At 41.0% G+C, this 25,057-nt stretch overlaps 2 protein-coding genes across 11 annotated transcripts in view; one reads left to right on the top strand and one right to left on the bottom strand.

The window, feature by feature from the left end:
• C6H10orf71 (chromosome 6 C10orf71 homolog) overlaps nucleotides 1-16,058 on the bottom strand; it is a 90,609-nt gene extending 74,551 nt beyond the window's left edge. The window contains exons 1-2 of the mRNA XM_065067395.1: nucleotides 15,844-16,058; nucleotides 15,375-15,509 (exon numbers count right to left, since the gene is read on the bottom strand). The gene's annotated coding sequence lies outside the window, so the exon portion shown is untranslated. The remainder of the gene's footprint in view (nucleotides 1-15,374; nucleotides 15,510-15,843) is intronic.
• A 2,904-nt stretch (nucleotides 16,059-18,962) lies between these two features.
• Nucleotides 18,963-25,057, top strand: part of VSTM4 (V-set and transmembrane domain containing 4) — an 87,054-nt gene continuing 80,959 nt past the window's right edge. For 2 of the 10 annotated variants that reach the window (XM_021285191.2, XM_021285244.2), the window contains exons 1-2: nucleotides 18,970-19,164; nucleotides 24,600-24,998. In XM_021285191.2, the coding sequence (XP_021140866.1) occupies nucleotides 19,110-19,164; nucleotides 24,600-24,998 (454 nt within the window). In that variant the 5' untranslated portion in view covers nucleotides 18,970-19,109. Of the gene's footprint in view, nucleotides 19,165-24,599; nucleotides 24,999-25,057 lie in introns of all 10 variants that reach the window. The other 8 variants (XM_065067385.1, XM_065067387.1, XR_010473504.1 and 5 more) reach the window with 6 other exon arrangements.

The raw sequence follows: 25,057 nt of genomic DNA, 5'->3' as shown, positions 1-25,057 counted from the left end.
CTAAAGAGGTAATTATGCAGATTTGGCTTTATTTACAATGCATGTACCACAGCAACAGTGTGATCATTCAGGTCAAATCTTGCTGTCAGCTGCATCAGTGTAATTTGGGACTAAATGAAGAAGCCACCAAGCTTGATGAAGCCCTTCCTCTTGTGGTAAAAAAATCAGGCAAAAGTCCACTGGACTCAGTAGAGATGCATGGGTAGAAAAGCAATGCCTGTGGGACGAGTCCCGTAAATCAGACCTCACTGATATAAATCTGCTCTGAGCAGTGTGTGGAAGAGTCTGATTCAGCTCTTCCCAAACTAAAGGGATGTCAAATTTCATAACAGTCAAAACAGTTGCAACATTAATCTTTTTTGGTCTCTCTCATGTTTGTAAGTGAAATATCAGGTCATTTTAGTCAAGAATATTCATTTTTCTGTTTCTTACAACTAAACTTAATCAAATACAAAACACAAAGACTGTTAAAATGTTTGACTTAGCAACCAAAAATGGTAAAACACAAGCAAAGTATTTACCTAACAAACCTGATAAAAAAAGGATGTTTATACCCACTCAGAAAGATAAATATAAATAGAGTGTGAATTAAAGAAAGGATAGAGAAGTATGACACTATACGATGACATAGATCAGGCCTGAAATACAGAGTGTCTGTAATGGCAAAAGAAGCAAATAAGACCTATGGAGGCTTCAGACTTCTGAAAATAACACTAGTTACACATAGGGAATATCACAATAGCCAGCCTTGGACTGACTGAAATCCATCATCTCCAACAGCCTCTTTGGCACAGTGGCTAATAGCAAACATTTAGATGAAGTCTAAAACCAATGCAAGTATGTGCCAGTGCTTACCTAGAAGATCCTACCACCCCACAGCAAACTTCTGCCTAATGTCACTAAGTCAAAATTAGTTCTGTTGAATTTAATATCTTCCAATGTGCTTTCCTTCCACAGTCAGTCAGAAGTAGTTGATTCCATAGATACTATATACATATATATAAAAAAAATAACAAAGGCCTTTGCCCTCCCTGTCACTACATCAGCGAACAGTCACTACAAACACAACATGAAAGCAGATCATGTACTCCTAAGAAGGCATGTCCTCTCTTTACAGAGAGGGGAAATGAGACATGGAGCAGCCCAAGTGCTGCACCAAAGGCCAATGCAGGATAAGCAGAGCAGAGAATACAGACAATGCTTTCCAAGTTCAATGTGGGTGACCTAATTATTAAAGCATTGCTCTTCTTTACTGCTGCCTCCAATAAAAATGCTGGTTTTGGAATGGTTAGGTGTTAAGCATTTCACCTTATCGAATATATATGGTCTCAGTTCTCATATTACAGGCTTTAAGCCTTGGAGAACCCTGTGCTTTCACTCACAATTGCATCAAACAGGATGCACTGGGGTTGAACACCATGTGGACTAATAACAAGACCAAATGCTTCACAGGCAGACTGACACATTGCACAGATTCTGTCTTCTGCATTCAGTTAAAAAATATGCTTCCCCTCCGTAATCCATACAGTGCTTGCAGAAGACATTTTCATCCCTCACTCCACTGCTGATTACAATTCTGTCCTGATGCAGACAATCCACAAGGCCTTTCCTTTACAGATCAGATTCTACTCAGTGCTTTCAGAAATCTATCATCTGAGTCAATGGGCAATTAAAATAGTTACCTTTAATCATATTCTTCAATTACTCCACAGTACTGAGGGAGGACTCACAGGGCTGGGACCAGATGCAACATACTCTGTTGTGATTAAAACTGGCTGAAATGCTCCAATGAATATAAAGCACTGACTATTCACCCCTATTGGGAACAAACCCTGTATGTTTTAAGCTGCTTGATGTTTAAACTGATTAGAGTGACACCAGGGAAGCAATGGAAACCTGTGGTCAGCACACGAGGGTTCCTGCAGGGACCCCTTAAAGGAGCTGCAACCTTGAAGAGTATACAAAACACAAACCAGCTACTTAGAAGGAAAGGTAGCTGTGTATTCACATGATGAGCAGTTCTGACAGCAACTGGCAAAGCAACCATGAAGGCTGGGCAAGCTGCTTGTTGAATATGCACCTCACACACTAGGTATCTCCAACAGCTTTGTGACCTTGTTATTCCAAATTAGGTCCCTCTTTGGGAGGCCATTGGCATCTTCTAGTCCTAAGGAAGGGCCCCTGACCTCAAGTCTCAAAAACTGCAGGTATTTGGCTGTTTCGTTTGGGTCTGTCCCCGCTGGAAGCTTCTGTTCCTTCCTGCAAAGGGATGCAGCACTCAAAGCAAAGCTGGAGAGGCTCTGAGGACCTAACTGGATGCATTTGGTATGGGACTGGGGACAGGGGCAGGTTTGCAGGGACTTGGCTGGGGATGCCTGGGAAATTGCTTTTTCAGATAAGCACACTGATGATATAAAGGAGTACTAAGTATAAGAGAGAACTAACTGATGTAGTAAAGGGGGAAAAAGTGATTGCACAGGAAAAGGCAAGATATGTGAACTTACAGTCACCTCAAATCACTGCTTTAGCAGAATTAGGAACAACAGAAAAAGCAGGGTGCTGCCAACAGTCATTATTTAACTTGAAGTTTTGTACTATCTGATACTCTACTTGAGACACTAGGTCACGTGGCTGTGGCAACCTCCCTTTAATTTAAAATATACCTTGCTCTTGAGGCTGTAGAGAACAGTTAGAAGCTCTGATCTCTGCTATATCCTAAAGGCAAAGAAACTGGGAGGTCAATAGTACTAATTTTAAAAAATAAAAGTAAAAAAAAAAATAACACCAACCAACCAACCAACAAACCCCACAACAAAACAAAAACCACCAAAAAAACAAACACAATCAAAAAAACAAAAAACCCCAACCAGCCGAACCAAAAATATCTCCAAAACAACTACAACAACAAACCAAACAACAAACTAACCTCTAAACTGTCAGGATTATTTTGAGCGTGCTTATGGATTTTTGAATGAGTTATGAATACAAACTCAGGAGAAAACAGGCCCATACTTGCTTGATACTGGAGAGTCAGTTCCTTTCCTGTGACACACATTGAGCCCAAGAAGTTCCTGGCTCACTAATGGCAAAAGCCTGGCCCTGAATCCCCTCTCAAAATTACTCCAAGATGTGGCGCAGGAAAATCCAACTGCATATTGCTAGGAACTTATATACAAATGTTTTCCACTAGAGACTGGCAGAGGTGAGTTAGAGGCATAGAGTATATGTAAAGTATGCATTTAAATACAAATATCATGTATATCCAACTACTAGGCAATGCCAATAGTAATGAGTTTACCCATCTCCATTCCCTTTCTCCCCACTATACTGAGACCTCTTTTAAACTTACCTAACAAGACCACTGCCCCAGTCCTGCATCCTCTGCATAGAAATGATTCCTATAGTCAGTCTCCCTGAATATTATCATCCAGATACAAATGCAACACATTAATAAATAATATAGATCTAATTCATAGTAATTTCCAAATAATGATAATGAGACAATAACTCAAACCTAGTCTCTGTTAAATAGCATGATATACACATACAATAGGGTGCAAAAATAAAATTATTCTCAAGCCCACATGATATATCATCGACAAAACGAATAAACTTTTCATTCATTTCAACCACCTGCTAGGCTTTTCAGACAAAATGATGAAAGCAGGCAACATTATACACAGAGTTCAAACATTAAGATTGAATCTTGACACCCTTTCCCTGTGCTTTTTTAATTAGACTGAAAGATGCTCAGATCAGATACTTATGAGAGGAAGAACAAAAGACCTTATTTGGCACCTCAGCACCAGCCTCACCCCTGGTTTGTAGCCAGATGGAGCAGCCTGCAGCTTGGTGCACCCACACACCTGCCACCTTTGGCTCTTCTCTGCTCATTGTTGGATCTTGGAGTTTGAGCCACAATAGCACCATGGCTCAGAAACATGCACTGAAACTGAGCCATCTCAGTGCACATGACGAAGCCTTCTCTTAAAGGAGTGTAGATTTTTGTAGTGTAGTCCCTTGGATACCTCACATTGAAGGGTTTAGACTCACTTTGCATTCAGAGCTGAGCACTGCTTCAACAGATTTTAATTTCTCTGTTGAGTTCAGTGGCAACAAGATGAAGCTGTGACTTGTTCCTTCCGTGTGAGCCACAATGCCTTCCCTCCGTGACTAAGGAGAAATAAATTCATCACATGTCCTTGATTACTGAGTAAGTAAAACCCAATCATTGGCCTAGAAGCATGTGGTTTTTCAGGCATCCTTGTTGGGGAGGTGGTACTACTGATCTGAATCTGGCTGAGGCTTAAAGGATGTTGGGGAAAGGAGCAAAGGGTGGTTTTGACTGCTGTGTGGACTGTCTGCAGCAGGAGCAAGGAAAACACGCCAGGGTCAGGGTGAATCCAGAAGCAGCACCGAGCTTCAAACCAAAGAGCAGCTGCTAGTCTTCTGCTCCCAAGCCTTCCTACTGACTTATTTATTATCTCCTCCTGCGTCATTTGTCATAATCTCTGACTCGTCAGACCAATTAATCATGCTTCAGAAAAAATGAGATTTCTCACAAGGAGATTATCTGTCTCTGACAAACAAGGGATAATTCAATTAGCTTCCTTTTCTAAACATTTATTAACTGGTTTTGGTAAATTAGTCCTTTTTGTAATTTAGCTATAATTTAGGAAGATTTAATATGTCATTAGGCACACTGAATTCTGTGTTAATATAACATTATGCTGAGAATTTAATTGCCCCAGAGTCAGGAACTGTATACATAAATGGCTTGATTCCCACATGGGAAAGGCTGATAGGAAGTACACAGAGCTCTACAGAAATTCTCCTTAAAATCCCTTCTTCCACGAGTTAAGCACACAGTAAGGACTCTGGGCAATAGGATGCTTTCTCTGTCTTGGGTAAGAACTCTAAGAATTCAGTGGGAAAGGGAATTATTTACATATTTATTTGCAGAATTTCTACATACTACAGAATTTTATAGTATACATGGACTTCCTCACAGTTCTCAAAGTTCCTATTTTCCATACTGCAATTTCCTGGGAAAAACCTTGTATCTAACTGGAGTACCTGATTGTGGCCTGCCAGCTGGGAATGTCTTCTCTGTTTCATTCTGGATTGTGCCTTCTAGTTCTTTTGGACACTGCCAGTTGATACTAATGTAATAGCATTAAAGTAATCAATGCAACTTCATACTGAAGGTAAAAACTAGCCTCTATTATGCTTGGGGGAAATAAAGAGAAAATCAAAGCAATTGAGCTGTGTGATGTTATAAGGCACAAGAGGAGAAGCAGATCCAGTGTTAAAGCAATGTTAATTACTTTACCATAGCAGGGTCATATAGACTTTGTCTAAACTGCAAGTCAAGAGAGCAAAAGCAGACTAATCCTGACACACAGCTGGCTGCAGCCCAACTGTAGTGTGGATTCAGAGCATCGTAACTAGTCACTGGAACAGCTGAACTCTAGGTATTACCTGCAACACCTGATAGCAATCTGCCCATGGCAGATCCTTTCGAACTTCATGTTTGATATCACGGATCGACTATAAAGTGCTGGAATTTGGGGAATCTTTTATTTCAAGGAATTTTGGAACTCAGGCCAAGTCACCCTGAGTCAGATTGGCCAGTTTCTGTCAGAACTTGACAGAAGGGCAGAAGCCTCCAAGACGGTTACATACCGGTATGCTTCATGAAGACAAACAGCTATAAAGAGACATTATCAGTTCTCTCCATAGTGTGGATACTAATTCCTAGGAAGACAAAAAACACCATTTGAAGCTTTTCCCAACTCTAGGGCATTCTCTAGATCTCTTTTCACAGATTACCTGACACCTAATAATAGCCATAGCCTTATTTAGCTAATAAGTCAACCAAAAACATAACACAAATCTGTTGGGAAGGAGGTTGCTCTCTCTCTGTTGCTCACAAGACATATCTGCTTATACTTGAAATACACAACACCCAGCACAAGAAGTAGGAAAATGTCCACAAATTAAAACAAGCCAATTCAGCCCTTCAGACTGACACAACCAACACATGCCAACTCTGTGGTAAACCACATTTAAGAAAACAGAAAGGTTTTTTTCACAGACAGCTGCCTTTCTGACTCTCATCTGGAATGACTGGTAGCTATTTACAGGTAAGCTGACCAAGAAAAGCCTCAAAGCAGCAAGATTTCGTTCTCTATTTGTCTTGAAAACACTCATTGCTAGCATGACAAGGGAGCTTACACCTTTCGCAAAAGGCCAGAGATTGTAACCACTCTGGCCATCGCACCTTCATTTAGGGAAAATAAGAAATGTCCTTAATTTTATTTTGTGGTTAAGATACTCTTGGACTCATTCGATGCCACATTGTTCACTAGTTTAAAGACAAAAATTCATATTTGACATATGCTGTATAAAACTGAGTTTTTTACATTAGTTATTTCAAGTGTTAATAGGAGGCTTGATTCTGCAATCAGTTATACACCAACAAAGACTGCGAGTAACTTGATGGAATTACTGCAGGACAGAGCAGTGAAGACAAGAACAGAGGACAGCCCATGTATTTTTTTTTAATTTAAAATATTGTTATATTTATCTACAACTCCAAATTAAATCATTATTGCTATTAAGGTATTTATTAGGCAAGGGTTGCTCTGGAGAAAGCCCAGATGACCTCAGTGGGAATTTTGCCCAAGTAAACTTCCTATTGGAGTATGCAGTACTACTTGTATGCACACACTCATGAGCTTTAGCAGAGACCAGACCCGTATGTGAAAACTATTTCATTAGCTCTCAATGGTGTCATTAACAACAGAGGTGAAGCTTTAGAAACTATTGGGACAGATTTCCTCCGTTCCTTTTTGATCTGTACTGGGTCCATTAACACACTGCAAGCAGCTGGGAGGAATTAACAGCTCTGGGCTGCAGTATAAATTAGGCTCTTAATTTTTCTCCTCCTTAATGCAATTGGGGGGCATAGAAAAGAGGAGTGGAAAGGTAAATGCCCTGGGGAAATGGGAGTGTTCACAGCATGTGTGGAGCTGTGCCTTTAAAAAGTGCTGGTACAAGACATGTAGAAGGAAAAGTTCAGTTTGATGGAGGTTCATGAAGAGCAATGCTGATACATTGGATATCACATTTACAGTTTGTCAGACTCCCAGACTTGGCATTATCTCAGGACAAAGTGCATTATCAGGAGAATCAAACTATTCTGCAGGAATGAATAATGGAGCGGGTAAACTCCCTTCTAGTAAAAAAACTCTTAGAGTAGACCAGCACAGTTTCTACAGCTACAAACAATGAGTGCTATCAGAAGGATGCTGGGCAGAAAGTCAGTTTATTTCTGATAAAAACAGGATCTCAAATGCTTGAGGTTTCAAATCATTTTCAGTTGAGACAGCCAAGAGACAATGAAAATGGATTGCAGAATCTTAAGGAGGACTGCATTCCATGCAAAAATGAAACAAGATTTTTTTTTTAATGAAAGTGGAACAGAAAATGTAAAAGGAGTTTGTAACAGACCTAAGACTTGAAAGACGAACATTTTTTTCTGTAAGTGTGATGTAGGGTATTGGATAGGATGGGAGCTGACTAATCAGGCCCCTGATAAGAGGACAGTTCTTCACTGGCATTAAGGCAGACAAACACACGGAAATTAGAGACTGGCTCATGAAAGACCGAGGAATAAACTCTGGCAAAACATCTGGAATCTGCCAAATAAAGGAAGTAATCCAGACTCAGCTGAAATGTACAGAGTGCAGGCTGCTCTGGTTCTGTGACCACGGTAGCATATAAAAAACACTGTAATCAAGACAGGACCTGGCCATGGAGCTCAGAGTCCAAAACAACAACATGTGGCTCAGCACACAAGCCAAAACCATGCCCAAAGTTTAAAACCATGCAAGAGCCATTAATTCTTGACGAGATGGCAAGCAAGGCATGGCAAGTTCAGTGACAGCAACACCAACATTGCTACTTCTGGCGGAGTGTGAACAGCATGGCTACAACAAATAATGTGGCCACCAGCTGTGGGATGCTTACTACTTTTGTCTCTGATGCACAAGTCCGTGTAATGCCAGGAACAGTTGTATTAGCACTATACAGAGGATAAAATGGGTCAAAGGCAAAGCCCATCAAAAGAACTATAAGAATTATGATATATGAACAGTTAACTGGAAACAAGAAAATTTTCTAAGACTTAGTGAAGAAGGAAAATCTTATTGCTGATCTTCACATGATAAGTCTGATCAAGACAGAGCACTATCAGCGAAGGAGACCAAAACAACTAAAGAAGGCTTTAGGGACACCTTTTGGGAAATAAGGAAGCTGTCAAAGAGTGCTGAAAGGACACAATTACTCCTAGACACAGTCCCGCCGGAAAGCTACCCATGCCCTAAAGAGGAGGCAAGCTTACACCCATTTCCTTAGGAAGGCAGGGAAGAAGTATCAGTCCAATTGTGGAACATCTGTTCTGATTGCTGTAGAGGGCAAACCAGACAATTCATGAGAAGCCAGAAAGCCCCTGACAACAAATGCTTATATAACTGAAATCAAAGCACAGCACAGAGTATTATAATTTTTAAATTTAAATTTTAAATGAGCTTTTGCACATTTTAATAATCCACAGAATGTGCAGCATTCAAAAATGGAAGTATCATAGCTAGAAAGAACTACAGATGTTAATAATTAGTGGCGCATTACTCACATTTCATCATAAAACAGATGTGTGTACTATTTTAATTGTAACGACAAATATAACACGTGCCTTTGCCATATATACAAGCATAATGCTTTCTGTCAGTCTGTGCTTTAAGTATGGTTTTGACTTTATTTACTTTCCTAAGTTCAGTGTCAGAGAAGGAAAGTATATTTGTTACATGCTAACAGATCAAAAGAAGCAGAGAAAGTCCCTGTGTATTATTGGAAACCCACGTTTTGAAGGTATGGATTTGCAACTACTAAGTGCAATGTTATGATCTCCAGCTTCACTCAAATTACTTCTCTTTAATGACAATATTTTCTTACCCTGAGGCTATACCACAAACAATTATGGAATATTTTGGAGCCTGCACTGTGTGCTATTACTTTTAAAAGACAGTATCCTGCGTCCCTTTTTTCCCTACAATCTTTTAGTCTTCAAAACAATGTCCAAATACCCTCCTTTTTGAAAATTACTCTCATATGCCATGGCTTGTTTATGGTCATTTAGCACTGTGATCATTTACTGTATGACTAGCTTATCACTTCAGTCAAATTGTTGATTGCCTTTGCATTGACAGTCACAAAGGAGCCTATGTTAAAAAGAAAAAAAAAAAAAAATTTAAAAATCGGACCTGAAGAGTAGAATCATCAGCAGACATTCAACAAGGTACTAATATACCTTATATGCCATTCAGACAAAATCAAGATGCTTTCACCCACCTATTTAATTTTACAGGTTACCTAGCTTCAGGTACAGACTTCCCTAAAAGATCATTCTGATGTCTATTGTGAGGCCCAGGAAAAGACCTTAGTTCTCCTTTCCATTTTTTCTCTCCATAGCCACTCAGGCACACACAAACCATTGAGTGCCTTCATCAGCCTGATGAAATCAACCCCAAGTGTGGGACACCCGGTTTACAGTCTTTGGCACTAACCCCCCCAACTGGAAGGCCTTTGCTCAGCATCTTCTGAGGGCAACACATGTGTTGATAAAATTGCTGCTCCAAGTAACAGCATTGCTTTTCTAAATATAATCCCACAAACCCATAAAATGCAACAGAGAGCTATTGACTATGCCTATGGAGTGATTTTTTCACCAGCTACAGGAGGGTTATTTTGGACAACCTGAAGTGCTTCACCTCAAAGTGATGTACTTATCTTAGTAACACAAGTTTCACCCTCAGACATTCCCCCCATCTTGCTTCTTTCCATTTTCTTCTGACAGAACCTAAAAAAAAGTATTTTCATGGACCATTTTCTCAAAAATGTGGTAAATCACCATGGTGGCAAATCAGTAAATGACACCCTTCTTTCCTAGCTGCTGTCCAACAAATCTCAAAGTGGCAGGAACAGCCCCCATCCTGCTGCAACTACTGAGATTTAGCAGAGACACAAAACCACATATAATTGGCCCATCAGGAAAAGCTGGCTTGTGTCAGCTCTGCTGCTGCTCTCAGCACTACTGTTGTAAACTTCAGTGGAAATTTCCCCAAAGTTTTTCATATCCGGCCTTTTTAAAATTTCACATTTTATTGTTCAGGTTGCTGTACCGCCTCCACCATTGCACTCAGCCACTGATCATTGGCACTCTCCATCAGCAATCTCCATCAAAATGCTGCACTCCTATTATTAATAACTTTTGACAGACTTTAACCATCAGAGTAGAAATGTTCTATGCATAGACTCTTCACCAGGAGGTGGTTTTTGTTCTTGTGTTTGTTTTGATTTTGGTTTTGTTTGTTTGGTTGGTTTTGTGTTTTTTTTTTTTTTTTTTTCCTGAACTGAGCAAATATTAGTCATCGGGGGGGGGGGGAACACAAAAAAAAAACAACAACAAAACAAACCAAGCCCACAAAAAAGGACAAATAACAACAAAACCGAAAACCAGGGAGTTTTGCCAACATCTGACTTAAAATCAACACAATAAGCTTCTAATAGTTTCATAGGTGGGAAAAATAATTTGCCATGTTTCCGGGGGACAATCCTGAATTCAAAGCCATCTTGCTTGAGTCATAGAGTATAATTCATACAGGCTTTCTGTCATTTAGAAAGTGCAGAGGAAAACCCCTTTTTATACTTGCACAGAGGAATTTCATGGACACTCACTTGTAATTCTGGCCACATCCCTGCTGCCCTGCACAGGCCATTGTTCCGCATAGTTGTGGAGCCAGCAAATCAGACCAGACACAGCCAAAAGGGATCTGGCTGCTACTTCACTGCATCAAAATCACTGATTTTCATGGGTCAGAACCTCCCCTCTTTCACCAAACAGTGCAAATAGTGTGGTGCCTTTCTTGGGCTCACCGTTGAAGTGTTCATCATCTCCCTGCTTTAGGAGGTACATGAGGAACTTTATCTAATTTCGTCTCACGTAAGAAGAGGAATGCAGGGAAAAAAGATCAGATTCCTTTTTTTCTTTTAATGAGGAGTGCAAATTTGAGTGTTTATACAAGGTAGCTTTTCAGACCGAAAAATACAAGCTAGTTTTGTGATATGGCAACTGTACATCTTATCCACATGGCCATAATACTGTTAAGAAAAATATCTATGTTTGGTTAAAGGATGCATCCAAGCATACGGTATGTACAGTATGCAAGATGTGGTTTCTCTCATATTCTCTGCAAAGAATCCTTTAACAAATGGCACCTGAGCTTCTGCCCGTTAACAAACATAGACAGCATTTCTTTTGCTGCTTATTTTTACCTTTAAAGAAGATGAAGTACACAAAATACTTTGCACAGCTACACGAAGGAGATGCCATTAACTTGTTTATCAGCCCATTTCTCTCTTGAAGGCAAATACTATACACCCTAACCTACAACATGAAAGAGAACATATCTGAAAATATTCAATATGAAATATTCAATGAAAGTCAAATATTTTGTTTAATCAAAACTGTGCCAAAAAAAATCTTTGGAGAGATCATCTTAGAAACACAAGTGAGGTAACTTTTTAAGCAGTTCATTTGCCTCCCAGATATTTGAATGGATATTTGTTCATTATTCCACTGCTCATCAGGAAACATGACCACTTGTTTCATCTATTTCCTGAAGCTCATAGATCCAAGTTCTGCCACTACTCATTCCTATATAGCATACAAAATTTGACTGGAGCTTACTGATTAAACTGTCTCTGCTCTGGTAAAGATCTTTACTGAGAGAAAGGTTTTTACTTCTGTTTTTAAGTTTAAAGAATCTACTTTAAAGTTAGCAGCTGCCAAAGTCTAGGAATACCATTTCTGACAACAGAGCAAAAGGCAAGCACATCTTCCAGGGACATTCCTGAGGTTAGGGAAGGATTCCCTGTTTTTCTGACAACAAACTCTTCACTGTGGGTATGTGCGTGGGTACTTTATTTTCAGCCTGGAATGTTTAAAAAAATGCAAAACACAGAGATGCAGGATTTATTATCTGAACTTAAGAAAAGCAGAAACAGAAGAATGTCTTGGGGGACATGGTAGAAAATGCAGATAAGAGGGCAGGATGCTATCTGAGTCTGAATAGGACAAAGTAGGTCAGAGACAAAATTTTGTTATTCCTTGGGATGTGAAGAGCTTAAATGTCTTTTCTGTAGCCTGTTCAAGGATTTTGTATTTGTACTAAGACATCACAGAGAGAGCATAAAACAGTATCAAAGACAATAGTGCTAGAAGAGTTCTTCAGATCTCATTTAATCCAACATCTTTCTGAAAAGCTGATCAGCTATACTTAGACCATTTCTGACAAACATTTGACTAATCTATATTTTAAAAACCTCTCATAATGAAGACCCCTTACCTCCCTATACCAGCCCTTAACTAACTTTGCTGTTAGAAAGCATTTTCTAATATCTAATCTCACTTCCTGAAATTTAGATCTGCAGTTTCTCATTCTGCTGTCAGTGGACACAGATGGTTGTTTATTTCCTGTCTTTGCAAGAGCTTTACAATACCTGGAGATTTATTATGTTTCCCAAGCCTCACTGAGCAATCCCAGCTTCTCAGTGTTTCATTACAAGCTATATTTTCTAGATCTGTGATCTGCCTTGCTGGGCTCTTCTCTGGGCTCTCTCCAGCTGATGCATGTTTTTTTCAAGATTTTAATTGCTTTCCAGCTGCGAACTTTAACTCTTTCCAAAGGTAGGTTAGCAGTTTCTAAAGTGTAGATAGCAATTTGATTCCACTTGTTAGGTAACAGAACTGGTGCAAACGCCACAGTCAATTTTCCAAACAGACTTCCTGGAAAAGGCAGATTTGAAATGTATCATAGTTCTGTAGGTAGGAATGCATAGGAATATAGCATGTAATATCAGTTAGGAACCATATTTGAGTAGTTTGGGTCCATATCTCATCAGCTTCTTCACCTTAATTCACCTCCATGCAAAACCCGCATTCCATAACCATTCCTTTCTCTGTTTGGACGTCCATCTTTCTCCTCGGTCCATGTGGCTGGGTAAGGGCAGATCAGAAATACCAGGTGAAGGCAAGAGGCACATTTCTTGTAATAGTTCTAGCCTGAGCAGAAGCAGGTAGGCTTAAGGAATTTATGCTGAAGCCTTTATTCTTAAGACACATCCAAGACAAATGGGCTAATTTGAGAAAACTGTTGAGGAAATGTTTAAAAACTTAAAACAATAAATCCAAACATAATCAGAAAAATGCTAGACATGTACATTATACCTTCTGTTATTAGTTCACTGCTTTTGTAGAGTGACTTCTCATATGAGCTATGTAGTACCAGCTAACAGCAGTGGCTGTTTGAGTGTCCCTGTGTAGGTTCAGTGATTCTTTCATGATTAGCTTCCTCTCAGAAGGTTTTCCCTCTGTAATGATCAGGCTTTATTCCTATCAGGGTTGCATCAAGTACCGTGGGAGCCATGGAGCCACCCTGACCAGGGAGGAGGGATACACTGACAAACTTCTGTCTTTTCAGCCTAGAATGAAGTGATAAAGGAGCACATAGTGTGGCTAGGTCTGATCAGTGAGGGCCTGAGACATGTCTTGCTGACACAGTGAGTGCTGCAAACCATATGAAGCTGGAAGTCTCCTGGGAACACAGTGTTGTGTGCTTGCCCACCCATACTACACTTCTTTAAGTATTTGCTGTCAGCCACAGTCAGAAAGAGGGCACTGAACTTGATGGGTCATTCTGCTTTCCTGATAGAGTCATCATTATATCTCCTGTTGACAAAGAGGCAGTGGGATGTCTCTTGAACTGAAGATCTGGAGACAAATAATGGACACAAAATTTTAAATATGTTGCCAGCACAGTGTGTGTGGAAAGCACAGGCCAAATTTCGTGAGGCAGGAGACTTCACAGATCACCCACACTCCTGCAGTCTCCAGGAGAGGCTTATGCTTCCTCAACTCAGTCGCAGCACTGCTTTGTGGAGGCAGGTAAGCAAAAACAGGGGGCAGCACATTGCATTGTCAGGACAACTCTCAGTGACCTTGTGGTTCTGCAGTCAACGCCCATTCTGAGCCAGGCAGAGTGGGATCAGCAGGCTCACAACGCGTAGCTCAGAGCAAAGTACTGTCAGTAATGTTTCAACTAGGACAGGTGCCTAATGAAAATGCACAGGCCAGAACATATTAATGCACTGAAAAGACTTTGAAATCCATCTTAGCATGACATTTGCCCACCTACTGCCAAAAATAAGGACTGCTAAAAATGACATTTTAATATCTTTAGAGAACAGAACTAGAACTGCAATGGACTTTTAAAATCGTCATCAAATGACACTACTATGTGCCACTGTATGAAGATGAGATAATGTCTTTGTGCATGACAACGCACGGTAAGATGCAGCAAGACTTAATCTGGTTTCAACATCTTGCACACAATTAAGGATATAGAGTACACATGACAGAGGCTCTAAATATAAAATATCCACATCCATGTTTTGCAAGACATACACAAATCTCACATTTTCAGGATTAGCAGTGCCCTGTAAATTCGAATAATGAAACTTGAAGCAAGAGCTAAGAAAAACATAAATTCCTGTGCTTTTATGCAGTTCCAAACACAATCATGGAAGTAGTAACTAAAAAAAATGTGCTCTCATCTGAAGAAAGAGAAAATGGAACAAACATGAGTTACAGCATCAATAGTAAGGTTTTCACCTATCCAGAAAAGTATGGCTGCATCATCAAAAAAAAAGAAAAAAGAAAAAATTCAGATACCTCAGTTTCATTCACAACCCTGAAAAGAAAAGGAAGGAAGAACACCTTACACTGGGGGAAAAGAAAACTTCAGTAACAGCATCACCCTATCTAGCAGATTACCAATCAGTCAGAAATAAATGGCAACAAGCAAACCAGCATCAAAGCACCAAACACAGTGTAAACATTGCTTAATATCCAGAGACGTAAAAAGCATGATGCTTACATTTTAGAAGCTTTTATGTAGCATCTGTCCCATTGATGTGGACCCAGATCCACAAAACAGTATTTTCCACATACCAGTCCACAGAATAGCCATGGAAAAATACCAGAGTAGAGTTTTTAATCCTAAAATGTGCCGTTCAGAAGCTCTGGACTGTTAAAATTCAGAGTTAAATTGGCCCATTAAAGGGATGGGAAAGTTTGAATAAAGATCCAAACTCCCTCCATGCTTGGCGACACTGAATCAGTTTGGATTTTATCCACCTCTAATCACTGACTATTCATTTGTAATTAGGATTCCTTGTGCCATAGGACTTACCAGTTGCTGGATTCTGAAGAAGACTTGGCCATAACTTGTGTCTCCATGATAAGGTTCAGGCAGACAGATAGCATCTTTGCACACTGCCCAGATGAGGTGTGGGAGAACATTAAGCTGCAGCAGCCGTGATCATTACTAGTAAAAAACAGAAATTGACAGAGGCAGTTTTTTTTTTTGCTGCAGCTGGGTAGCAAGATCCCATACATCACCCAGAACAAACAGAAGTCTCCTTAACAACATACTGTACTGCAATATTGCTGTAAGGGCAAGGCACAATTCTGCTCACAGGAATCCTGCATGAGTTTTTGGAGACAGATTTGAAGACATTAGTAAGACCTTTCAATAGAAGGCAAGTTAAGAATAGCAGCTAAGGAGGGAGGATAGGATAGCAGAAGCCAAGAGGCTGTGGCTACTTCTGTTAGATGTGACTTTGCAAGGATGCAAAGAGAATTTGCACAGCAGGTCTTACCCAGAGTGACTGAGGCTGATAATTTCAATAACACTGCCCCCAGGGAGAGAGTGGCTCCAAGCTCTGCGCAAGAAAGCAGTCTGAGCTGTGTCAGCTGCACCGAGTGCTGAGTAGGCACTTTCCTCATCAGAGCAGACCCATTCTGGCAGGAAATGAGGCCACGTAGGTGCTGCCAAAGCCGAGGCAGCCGTATCCCACGGGTCAGAGGCTCTGCTCGTGTGCGTCAGCACACTTCCAGAGAAGCTAAGGGAGGTGCACTGGCTTACAGACCCGTGTGTCTGTCCTATGAGTGAAAAATGGAATCGTACTGCACTTTCAGGTGTCCTCTAGGAATTTTAATGCACAGGTAAACTGAGACAGCATCAGGTACAAGGCATCAACAAGCTTGAATGACTGTTTTACAAAAGCAGAAACATCTCAGCTGCTACAAATGGGTTGAAGGGATGAAAGGTTTTAACAGTGAAACAATGCAAATTACAATTGTAACCTTTCATGCAGGTTGCCCCAGTTCTATTAGCAAACCATTCCAATCCAGGCATAAAGGAAAGTTACAGATCACCCAGCTGCAGCCCAGAGGTTGGAACAGATTTGGGTAAAAGTATCCAACAACTCAGCAGCAAATCTGAGAAGACGGTAAGTCAGTAGTCTATGTTTCTCCACTGTTCACTAAACTCTTGTCTAGCCCATGACTATATCCCAAGAAATTGCAAAATGTAAATAGGTATGTTAGGTGTTGTGCTGCCTAACAAATGCTGCTGCCAGAACGCTAGTGGCAAGAGAGAGGCTCATGCATAGAAGCTTACACGTCCCATTCCTAACTGTGCAAAGAAAAGCTCTCCCTTGGTAAAAAATAATCTGAAAGGCTGCATCACCTGAGTTTATTTATGCAATGACAAATATAAAAGCATTTCAGCTTAAACCACCTTTTAAAGTACTTTCTGAAATTTAAAAGAAACATCCCCTTAAGAGTAAGAAGCACTTTGCATGTTCTTATGTTAACAAAGGTCTTTCAGTACGGGAGAAACCAAGTAAGGAATTCTACACAAAAAAGAGAATCCACAATGCCTGGGGAGATGTTAAAGGTACAGAAATCACAGGCTGCAAAACAGAAAGAATAGGTTTTCAGTAAACTGGCAGGCCCGTGTGACTGGAGAAGCCCAAGTGGGTCTCTGACCCTTATATCTATCTATCACAAGCAAATATATCATATTAAGCCTTTTCATCAAGTAATCAATTCAGCCTTGTTCAAAGCCCATTAGGGTTCCTGATGCAACTAAAGAAACAGTGCCACCAGTAACTGGGATGGTTTCAAAGACACAGACGTTGATACTGATTCTCATAGTGCATCCATAAGCTCTGTAGGGTCCAGGCACTCACATGAGAGCTTAGGCAGTCCTTATTGATATCTCTACATCAGCATTTTGTACACACCATTAAATGGTTAGTAGACTGAATGAATTTATGAGATACATGGGGTGAGGCAAACTGAGCCTAGCAGAATCATATAAGAAGGTCTAAAACATCCAACCAGCCTAATATCTTTTATCCAACAATGGCAAGCAGCAAATGCTTTGGAAAAGAACAGGCAAATCAGTCATCCCTGGTTTACCCCCCAGTCCGCAGTCCAAGGATTGCCTGAGCTGGAGCTTCCATTGGGACCATCAAAGTGAATAATTGTTGGTACTCTTTTTGTGAATTTGTTTGTTTCTTTCAGAATTAGCTTCTCTCTCTGACAGAATTTCCCTTTATCATGTTCATAGAATAGTCACAAATCTTCTGATCTTAATTAGCTCCCCAGTCAGTACAACTTTTAACAACTGCCTGTTTCCCCAGGTCTGCTGATTGTTCTGGGCATAATCCTGAGATGCCATTCTTTTGCAAAGAGCCTTTGCTGTACCAACACAGAAGTCTGTCCCTAAATTAAAAGAATTACATGATGGCCCGAAGAAGCCATATAGCCATCAAGTCACGTTCACACATCTTCTGTTCCATTCCACATCTATTAAAGGCAGTGTTCAGTCTCAAAAGGGTCAGATGAAGCAAATGTTCAATTTTCTGTGATGATTAAAAGCAGAAATTTATTATCCTGCCTCAGGGATTACTAGGACAGGAGTGGAGTAGCTAAATCAGTAATAATTTTCCTATCCAGGGAAGGAGGAATACCAAAGTGTTTGTATCATCCACAGTTCATGAAATGTGAATACTAAAATCAGGTATAATCCATCATACCTGCTAGTAGAAGGATTATGTCCATGACTCTGAAGATTCATGGGATTTCAAATTATAAACACCTCCAAAAGGAGCAAAAGGGAAGGGCAAGAGTAGACTGCCAGATATCAACTTCCCTTGTCCTTTCTGGCCTAGAAATAGTACCTATAGTACCATGTGACAAAACAAGCACAGTGACCTTGGGGTGATGCAGCCTAATCTGCTATATCAGTTGATTAAGGACTTTTTTAGAGAGAGGGTGAATGTCCACAGTCAGTAGTTATGCTACCATATAAGAGAGCAAAATTATCCCAACACCAGAGCATCATGAGTAATATCCTAGCACAAGTGTCCAGCTTACAGCATCCATCCCCATAACTGCTGGAGGGCCAGTCCTACTGCCCAGACCCTCTTGTCCCCATGCTGCTACCAGCAGAGCCCACAGAAAAGGAGACAGACATGAACTAGCATTGGCTGGAAATAGTGGTCCTACTCCAGTTAAGGAGTGGGATGAAATGAATGAGTCTGAGGGTCTACAAATTTTCAAACACCTCCAGGAAAGCAGAGAGGATGCGTAACACAGCCTCCCCCATCCCACCACCCTGTCCTGCCACCCCCCGCTGTCAGGCTCCCTCGGCCACTTGCAAAGAGGCTTTCTGTGCTCAGAGAGGTGAGCTTCCTGCTCACCATCTGCACAGCCCCCTAACCTCTAGGCAGAGGATGTGTGCACAGAGCGGATCACACAGACTATAGATGGAGCAGCCCTATCTAGTCCCAGTGCCACTCCACAGGCCTGAGCTTGGTGGAGAGAAAAAAAACAGAGAGGAAGAAGGCGAGAAAAAGAGGAGGAGAGTTGAACAGGGGGCAGGACTGTGGGAAGAGCAGAGAAGTAGAGAGGGAAGGAAGAAAGCAGAAAAAAAGGAGGAGAAAGGGGAGGAGATGAAAGGCAAGAGGAGAAGGGAGGACCGGGCGGGGAGGAGGCGAGAGGCCGGGGAGAAGAGGAGGGAGGCAGCTCGGCAGAGGGAAGGGACGGGACGGGACTCGGCGCCCCACGGGCCATGAGCCTCCTGGCCACGGCGCTGGCCGCCCTGCTGGCCACGGCCCTGGCCCCAGGTAAGCGACATCATGGGCGCGAAGCGGCTGGCGCCCAGCCCGGGCAGCACCTCCCGGCCGGGACGGGGCAGCCCCCTCGGCCGCCTTCGGGACCCCGGGCTCCACCGCCCGCCTTCTCGCGCCGCGGAGCAGGGTCCGGGTCGTTCCCACGCCGCCGGCGCCGGGGAATGGGCTGGGCAGCGGCTCCGAGCCGCGGCAGCGCCCGGGGCTCGGACACCAGGAGAGGGGGCTTAGCGAGAAGTTGGGGGTGAGGGGAGGTGCCTCCCGGGGGAGCCCGGCAGCACGGCCAGGAGCGGGTACTCCCGCCGCCCCCCGCCCCGGGCAGGTCTCTCACCCCGCTCTGCCACCGCCTTTCCCGGCTGTTGCAAAGCTACCTGACCCACAACTGTGCTTTCACAAAGAAAACAAACAAACAAAGAAATCCCACCAAAACAAACAGAAAAACCTTCCCATGCAGAAGTTTACAAAAGTATTTCCTCTGCTGCCTTCTGTGAGAGGCAGGAAAATATTAAGCTGCACCAAGCAACTGCAGGTGAAGCTGAGGCAGAGAGAGGTTTGGCACTTTTTTTCTCAGGTGCCTAGATCTAACAGACATCTAGTAGAAAGCAAACCAGTTGATCACATGTCAAAAACCTCTGTTCAAGACCTTATGCCTCCCAATCGAAAGCTGCATTGGCCAGCATTGCATCCTAAACCTGCAAAATGGACACAGAGTCTGGATCTGAACTCCAAGGTGCATTGAGTGTTAGGGGGTGGGGAAGTCTTGCTCATTCAGGGTTAATGAAAGAGATCTCCACCTCAAAAGGGCAGGAGGTGGTGGAGACAGAGGTTGGGTTCAAGTCCATCTTCAGTCACTGCAGAAGCTTTCTTGAAGGAGGACTTTGACTTGTGAAACTTGTAGACACATCTGTTCAACTGAAAAAACAGCTGTTTGCTTTTGGTGATCTTGCTAGTCAGCTTATAATTATTTTTATTTAAACAAAGAACTTTGCTTCTTCCTGGCTCATCTGCTCTTCTTACTTTTTAATTGTTGAAAAGTCAAAATAAAACAGGCTTTGACAGTAACATTGTTTCATAGAACAAACTACAATGGGGATAAAAACCATCTCATATGCTTCTGGTCATGTAAATCTGAGATCAGAAGGAAACTACCCTGATGGCACGCCTCTCTAGTCCCTTAGCTATCAGCAGGGGCTGAGGAGAAAGTTGTCTCAGCCCTGAAGGGTGGGTTGCAGATTTTGCCCACCAGTGTCCATGGGGGAAGGAAGAGGAGCCTGTATGTAACACTAAACTTGGATCATGAGTAGTAGTGGACAGGAGCAATTCTACGTGTGAAGTATCTGCACCAAAGCAGTTGGGATTCTTCCACAAAAACACAGCTACACTGAATCTGCCCACTAAACCTGAGGTCCCAGTAGTGACTGTGAGTCCTTTGCTGCTGTTCCAGCACAGACAGAGGGGACAGCCCTGGCATAGACAGGTTTCTAATTGCTAAAAATATGATTTGTTACTCTTGACAGTTCCGTGAAAGGGTTTTGCTATGTAACGTGGCAGACAAACCTAGCTAATAATTGGAATTGAAGTGATGTAAGCAGAACTTGACTGCTTTCAGAACAGGATTTTTCAAAACAGGATTTAGTCAGCAGTAACCTTCAGGTTACTCCCAATAGGCTAGTGAGACATGCAGGTGGAGGGTACCAAAAAAACAAACAGCTAAAACACTGGAATGGGGGTGAGTGAGCTGGTTGCAAATAAAAGTGAGAGACATGTTTGGCAATTAAGTACACTACAAAGGAACCCTCGTCTTTGACTCACTCTCCTCCCCTTTTCTACAAATAGTTTCCCTTTCCAAGCAGAAGGAAGACAAACTCTTGTGATGTGCTCCACCTGAGCAGTTACACCATGCTATCTATACTGAGAAGGCAGGAGAAGAAAACCAGTGATTACTCACTTTACTCAGCAATGTGAAGTCTAGAAATTCAGTGCTCTGTTGGCACACAAGCCTGCTTTCAAGGTGTGGAGGAGTCCCCTGTCTTGGCAAGGAACACATTACAAGGGTAAAGCTCACACTGGGGCTGATCCAGCTCTTGCTAAAGACAGGAGGAACATTTCCTCTAGTGTCTGGGTGCTCTGAATGAGGCTTCTCCTTTCCACATAAGAGGTGAATGACCTCTTTCCTCCAAAATCCATCACTATTCCTACTCCAATGGCAGCAAGAGGATAGAGTCATACAGGCACTTTTTTTCTGTTTTAAATAAAGCACCACGTGACCCTGTTCAACTTGAGATAAGACCATGGTAAAAGCATCAGGACATTTCCAAAGCTCTCCCCATTGCTGCACTTGTACAGCCACACCAATAGGAGCCACAAAAGGAAGATCAGGAGATGGGCTCCCACTGATCAGACAAACCTTCAAGCAACTGGCCCTCTGAAGTAAATGAGCTTTCCAACATGAAGGAGGCAAAATTTGATATTTCCTTATAAAAAGTACCCAGGGGAAAACCAGAAGCCCTAGGTATAAAATACCAATGTCTGTATGAGTATAAACATCTAGAAAGGGATCAGAGGCTCCACGTACAATGCTGCTTTATCTTCTTGTAGAGGCTTCCATCATCACCACATCTGAGTTCCTCTGTATTTTCTCTTGGGTACTTTTTGGCACTATAATCTGCCTAGTTCTGAGTTAAGCAATGCTTCTTTTGCCTTTTATTTTGGGACTGTATTCCACAATTAATCCTAGCCAGCTTTTTTCGAAAAAGAAGTTCACATGTCAGGAAAATGACATAATTGTTTTTCTTTACAGTTTTCACGATGTGCATAATTTCAGTAGAAAAACTTTGTTTTTCATTTAACCAAACCACATTTTACAAATGATTGAATAAACTTTTATAGCCTAAGTAATTATTAGAATCTCCAAAAGTGAACCAAATTCTTAAACTTATTCCTTATCTTCTGAGCAGCAAAACCTCAAAAAATTATTCTAATTTCAGTGGCAGAGGAAACCATCCTATCTTCACATCTGCCTGCAAAGCACCCAGTTCAGATAGCTCCAGCAAGTGAAGTTGCATGCTTGGAAAGCTTTTGGTGGTATTCAGCCTTAATTTTAAATTTCAACATCCTGTTCTACTTGTGTGCTTTCTACAATCCAAAATAATATCTTTCTTTGGCACTTAGAGGAATTGCACACAGCAACATCATGCACAGATAATTATATAAATAATCTAAGCCATACTTAACTGTCTTTTCTTAAAGAAATAATAATTTAAAAAAGCCTTTCTTTATACAATTTATTTTCTTCCTCATAAATAGAAGTAATGTCTACTTGGAAAAAATACCACTCAATAGAGCTTTCTATTGAAATGATTTTAAACAATTTTTTTACTATTAATTTTCAGAGGGCTCTTCTTAAACAGCTGCATTGTAATTTCTTTAATTCAGTGCATTTACTTTAAATAAGGTCATTCAATTCACCACTCCATTTCATGGCTTCACTGGGGCATAAAACCAGTGCTTCTGCCTCCAACAGTCCTTCAGAAATAGAATGGAAATGCTTTACTTGCTTATTTTGAAGATAAATATATGTTTGTGTTTCAGGAGCTGATGTCAGACAAGAGTCTCTGCCAAAACGCTCATCCCCTTTGTTAAAAAGTTCCTAGCTGATGTGCTAGAGAAGTCTCCAGAAATAAAAAAATCATTATTCCAGAGTTGCAATTCTCATTAGTATTTGACTACAGCATATTCACATAACAAGAAGCTTAATATTCACATTTTAGAGGACATTCCATACTTTGCAGAGTGTATTGCAGGGAGTGCTTGCTTGCTGTTGAAATATGGTTCTCTCTCTAGTGGATGCCATCAGAGTGGTAGATTACACATCACAAGTCATTTAGGGAACACATTGCCACAATATACCATTGGTCAAAAATAGATCAGTCTCTGATATGACTAATAAGAACATTCTTAGTGTACATTAGGAAGGAAATAAAATGAGTGTTGATTCCCATGCCTCAAAAATCAGTCCAGTATAAGTCAGGTCAGGAAAGAAAAATCTACCTCTAGTGAACAGCTATGAACTTCTTTTAACCTTCACCTTCATTGGCTAATGTTAGAAATAAAGGAGAGAGACAAACAACTGGTCTAAGCTAGGTTCACAATGAAGAACAGAAAAACAAGAGTCAGAAATCAATGAAAAAATGTAATAATAATTTGTCCCAATATTATCTTTTGTCGTATTTTGTCATACTAATAATGTCAGATTAAACTGAAGTTGTAGCCAAAAGGATTAATCTGACAGATTTAACCCAGAGTTGAGATGACTATATAGTTATGGCTGGGAGCATGTTATTTAAAAGAGAGCACAAAGAGAACTGTAAAGTGAAGAGCTGGTTACAGGCATATAGGGAGGTAAGTAGTCTTTCAGTGATCTTCTAAGGAAGGGTATCAAATTAGCATAAGATCGGTATAGCATGCAGGAAAAACTGAGGACCAAGTAACAAAAGTAACAGAAAAAGTAACAGAATTTATTAAAGCTAAGTCATGTATTTAGGGATTAATAAGAATTTATTTGATGCACTAGGAACTGAACTGCAAGTGACAAAGAATGGAAAACACCCAAAGTATATTATTTCATTATAAACTGACATATAATCACATATGAAAATATAATTAAAAAGGACAATGTAATTCTGGGATATACCAGGCAAGGATATTTCTGTTCAAATCTGGGAAGTACTGTGACTATTTCACAGGTACCGGTATATAATTCCTGTCTCCAACATAAAAATAAATTAAAAAAAAAAAAAAAATACAACCAAACCTACAATTTAGTTTGTAAGAAATGCAGAGAAGGGCTACTAATGTGAATAGGGAAGTGGAGATGCTACTAGAGACTAACCAAGCTTGGCTTCTTTAGCTCAGCAAAGAATGAGGCACCATATAATTGCTTTCTATATGGAGTCAGGAAGTAAGCAGTAGAGAAGAAAACACTATTTAAACTTAAAGTTGGCACAGGAACAAATGGGTGTAAACTAGCTATTGAAACAATTTAGCAAGGACGCAAGTCATCGGATGAGCTGGTCATGGAACAGCTTTCCAAAAGACATCCCTGGCTTTTGCTCCGAGGTAGCTTTAGATAACGATTGTTCAGACTTACGAAAGATTATGTGACGTTGAGCCTATGACAACAGCCAGGTGTCTGCTTCAGCCCTAGCTTGTTAATTAGTGTAAGCATGAATACTACAGGAGACTCAGTGAAGGAGGACATTGTAACATCTTTAACATTCACATATAGACAGGAGGTGTCAGGCTTTAAAAGCTCATTAAATTGCTGCACTGAATGGATGCCATCAATTTACCTGCTATGGACCTGTGTGCTCAGATTATGGTGTTGTTGTGCCAGCATGGTGAAATCTTACCAGCTTCTCTTTCCTTTGCAGATGTTTGTGAAGCTTTAAATGTGACAGTCTCTCCAGGACCAACAGTGCGATACTCTGAGGGAGATAATGCGACTCTTTACTGCCACATTTCTCAAAAGAGAAAGACAGACAACTTGCTGGCTGTGCGGTGGGTCTTTGCTGCATCACCTACTCAGGAGTATCTGATGATCAAAATGACAAAGTTTGGGTCTGTCCAGTATTATGGAAATTATACTCATCATTTCCACAAGCAGAGACTTCATCTTCTTAAAGAGAAACATGGAACATTGTACAAATTTCTTATTCTAAGCCTCCAGCAAACAGATCAAGGGCATTATATATGCAAAGTCCAGGAAATTGGCAAACACAGGAATAAGTGGACAGCATGGTCAAATGGCACAGCAGCTACTGAAATAAGAGGTGAGAGACTAACAATTTTGATTCTATGATTTTTTTTGGTCCCATGATCCCTTTTTTCT

The sequence above is a fragment of the Columba livia genome, chromosome 6 (assembly GCF_036013475.1).
Source record: "Columba livia isolate bColLiv1 breed racing homer chromosome 6, bColLiv1.pat.W.v2, whole genome shotgun sequence".
Lineage (NCBI taxonomy): Eukaryota > Metazoa > Chordata > Aves > Columbiformes > Columbidae > Columba > Columba livia.
The sequence above is the reverse complement of the archived record's forward strand: the minus strand, read 5'-3'. Positions and strand labels throughout refer to the sequence as shown.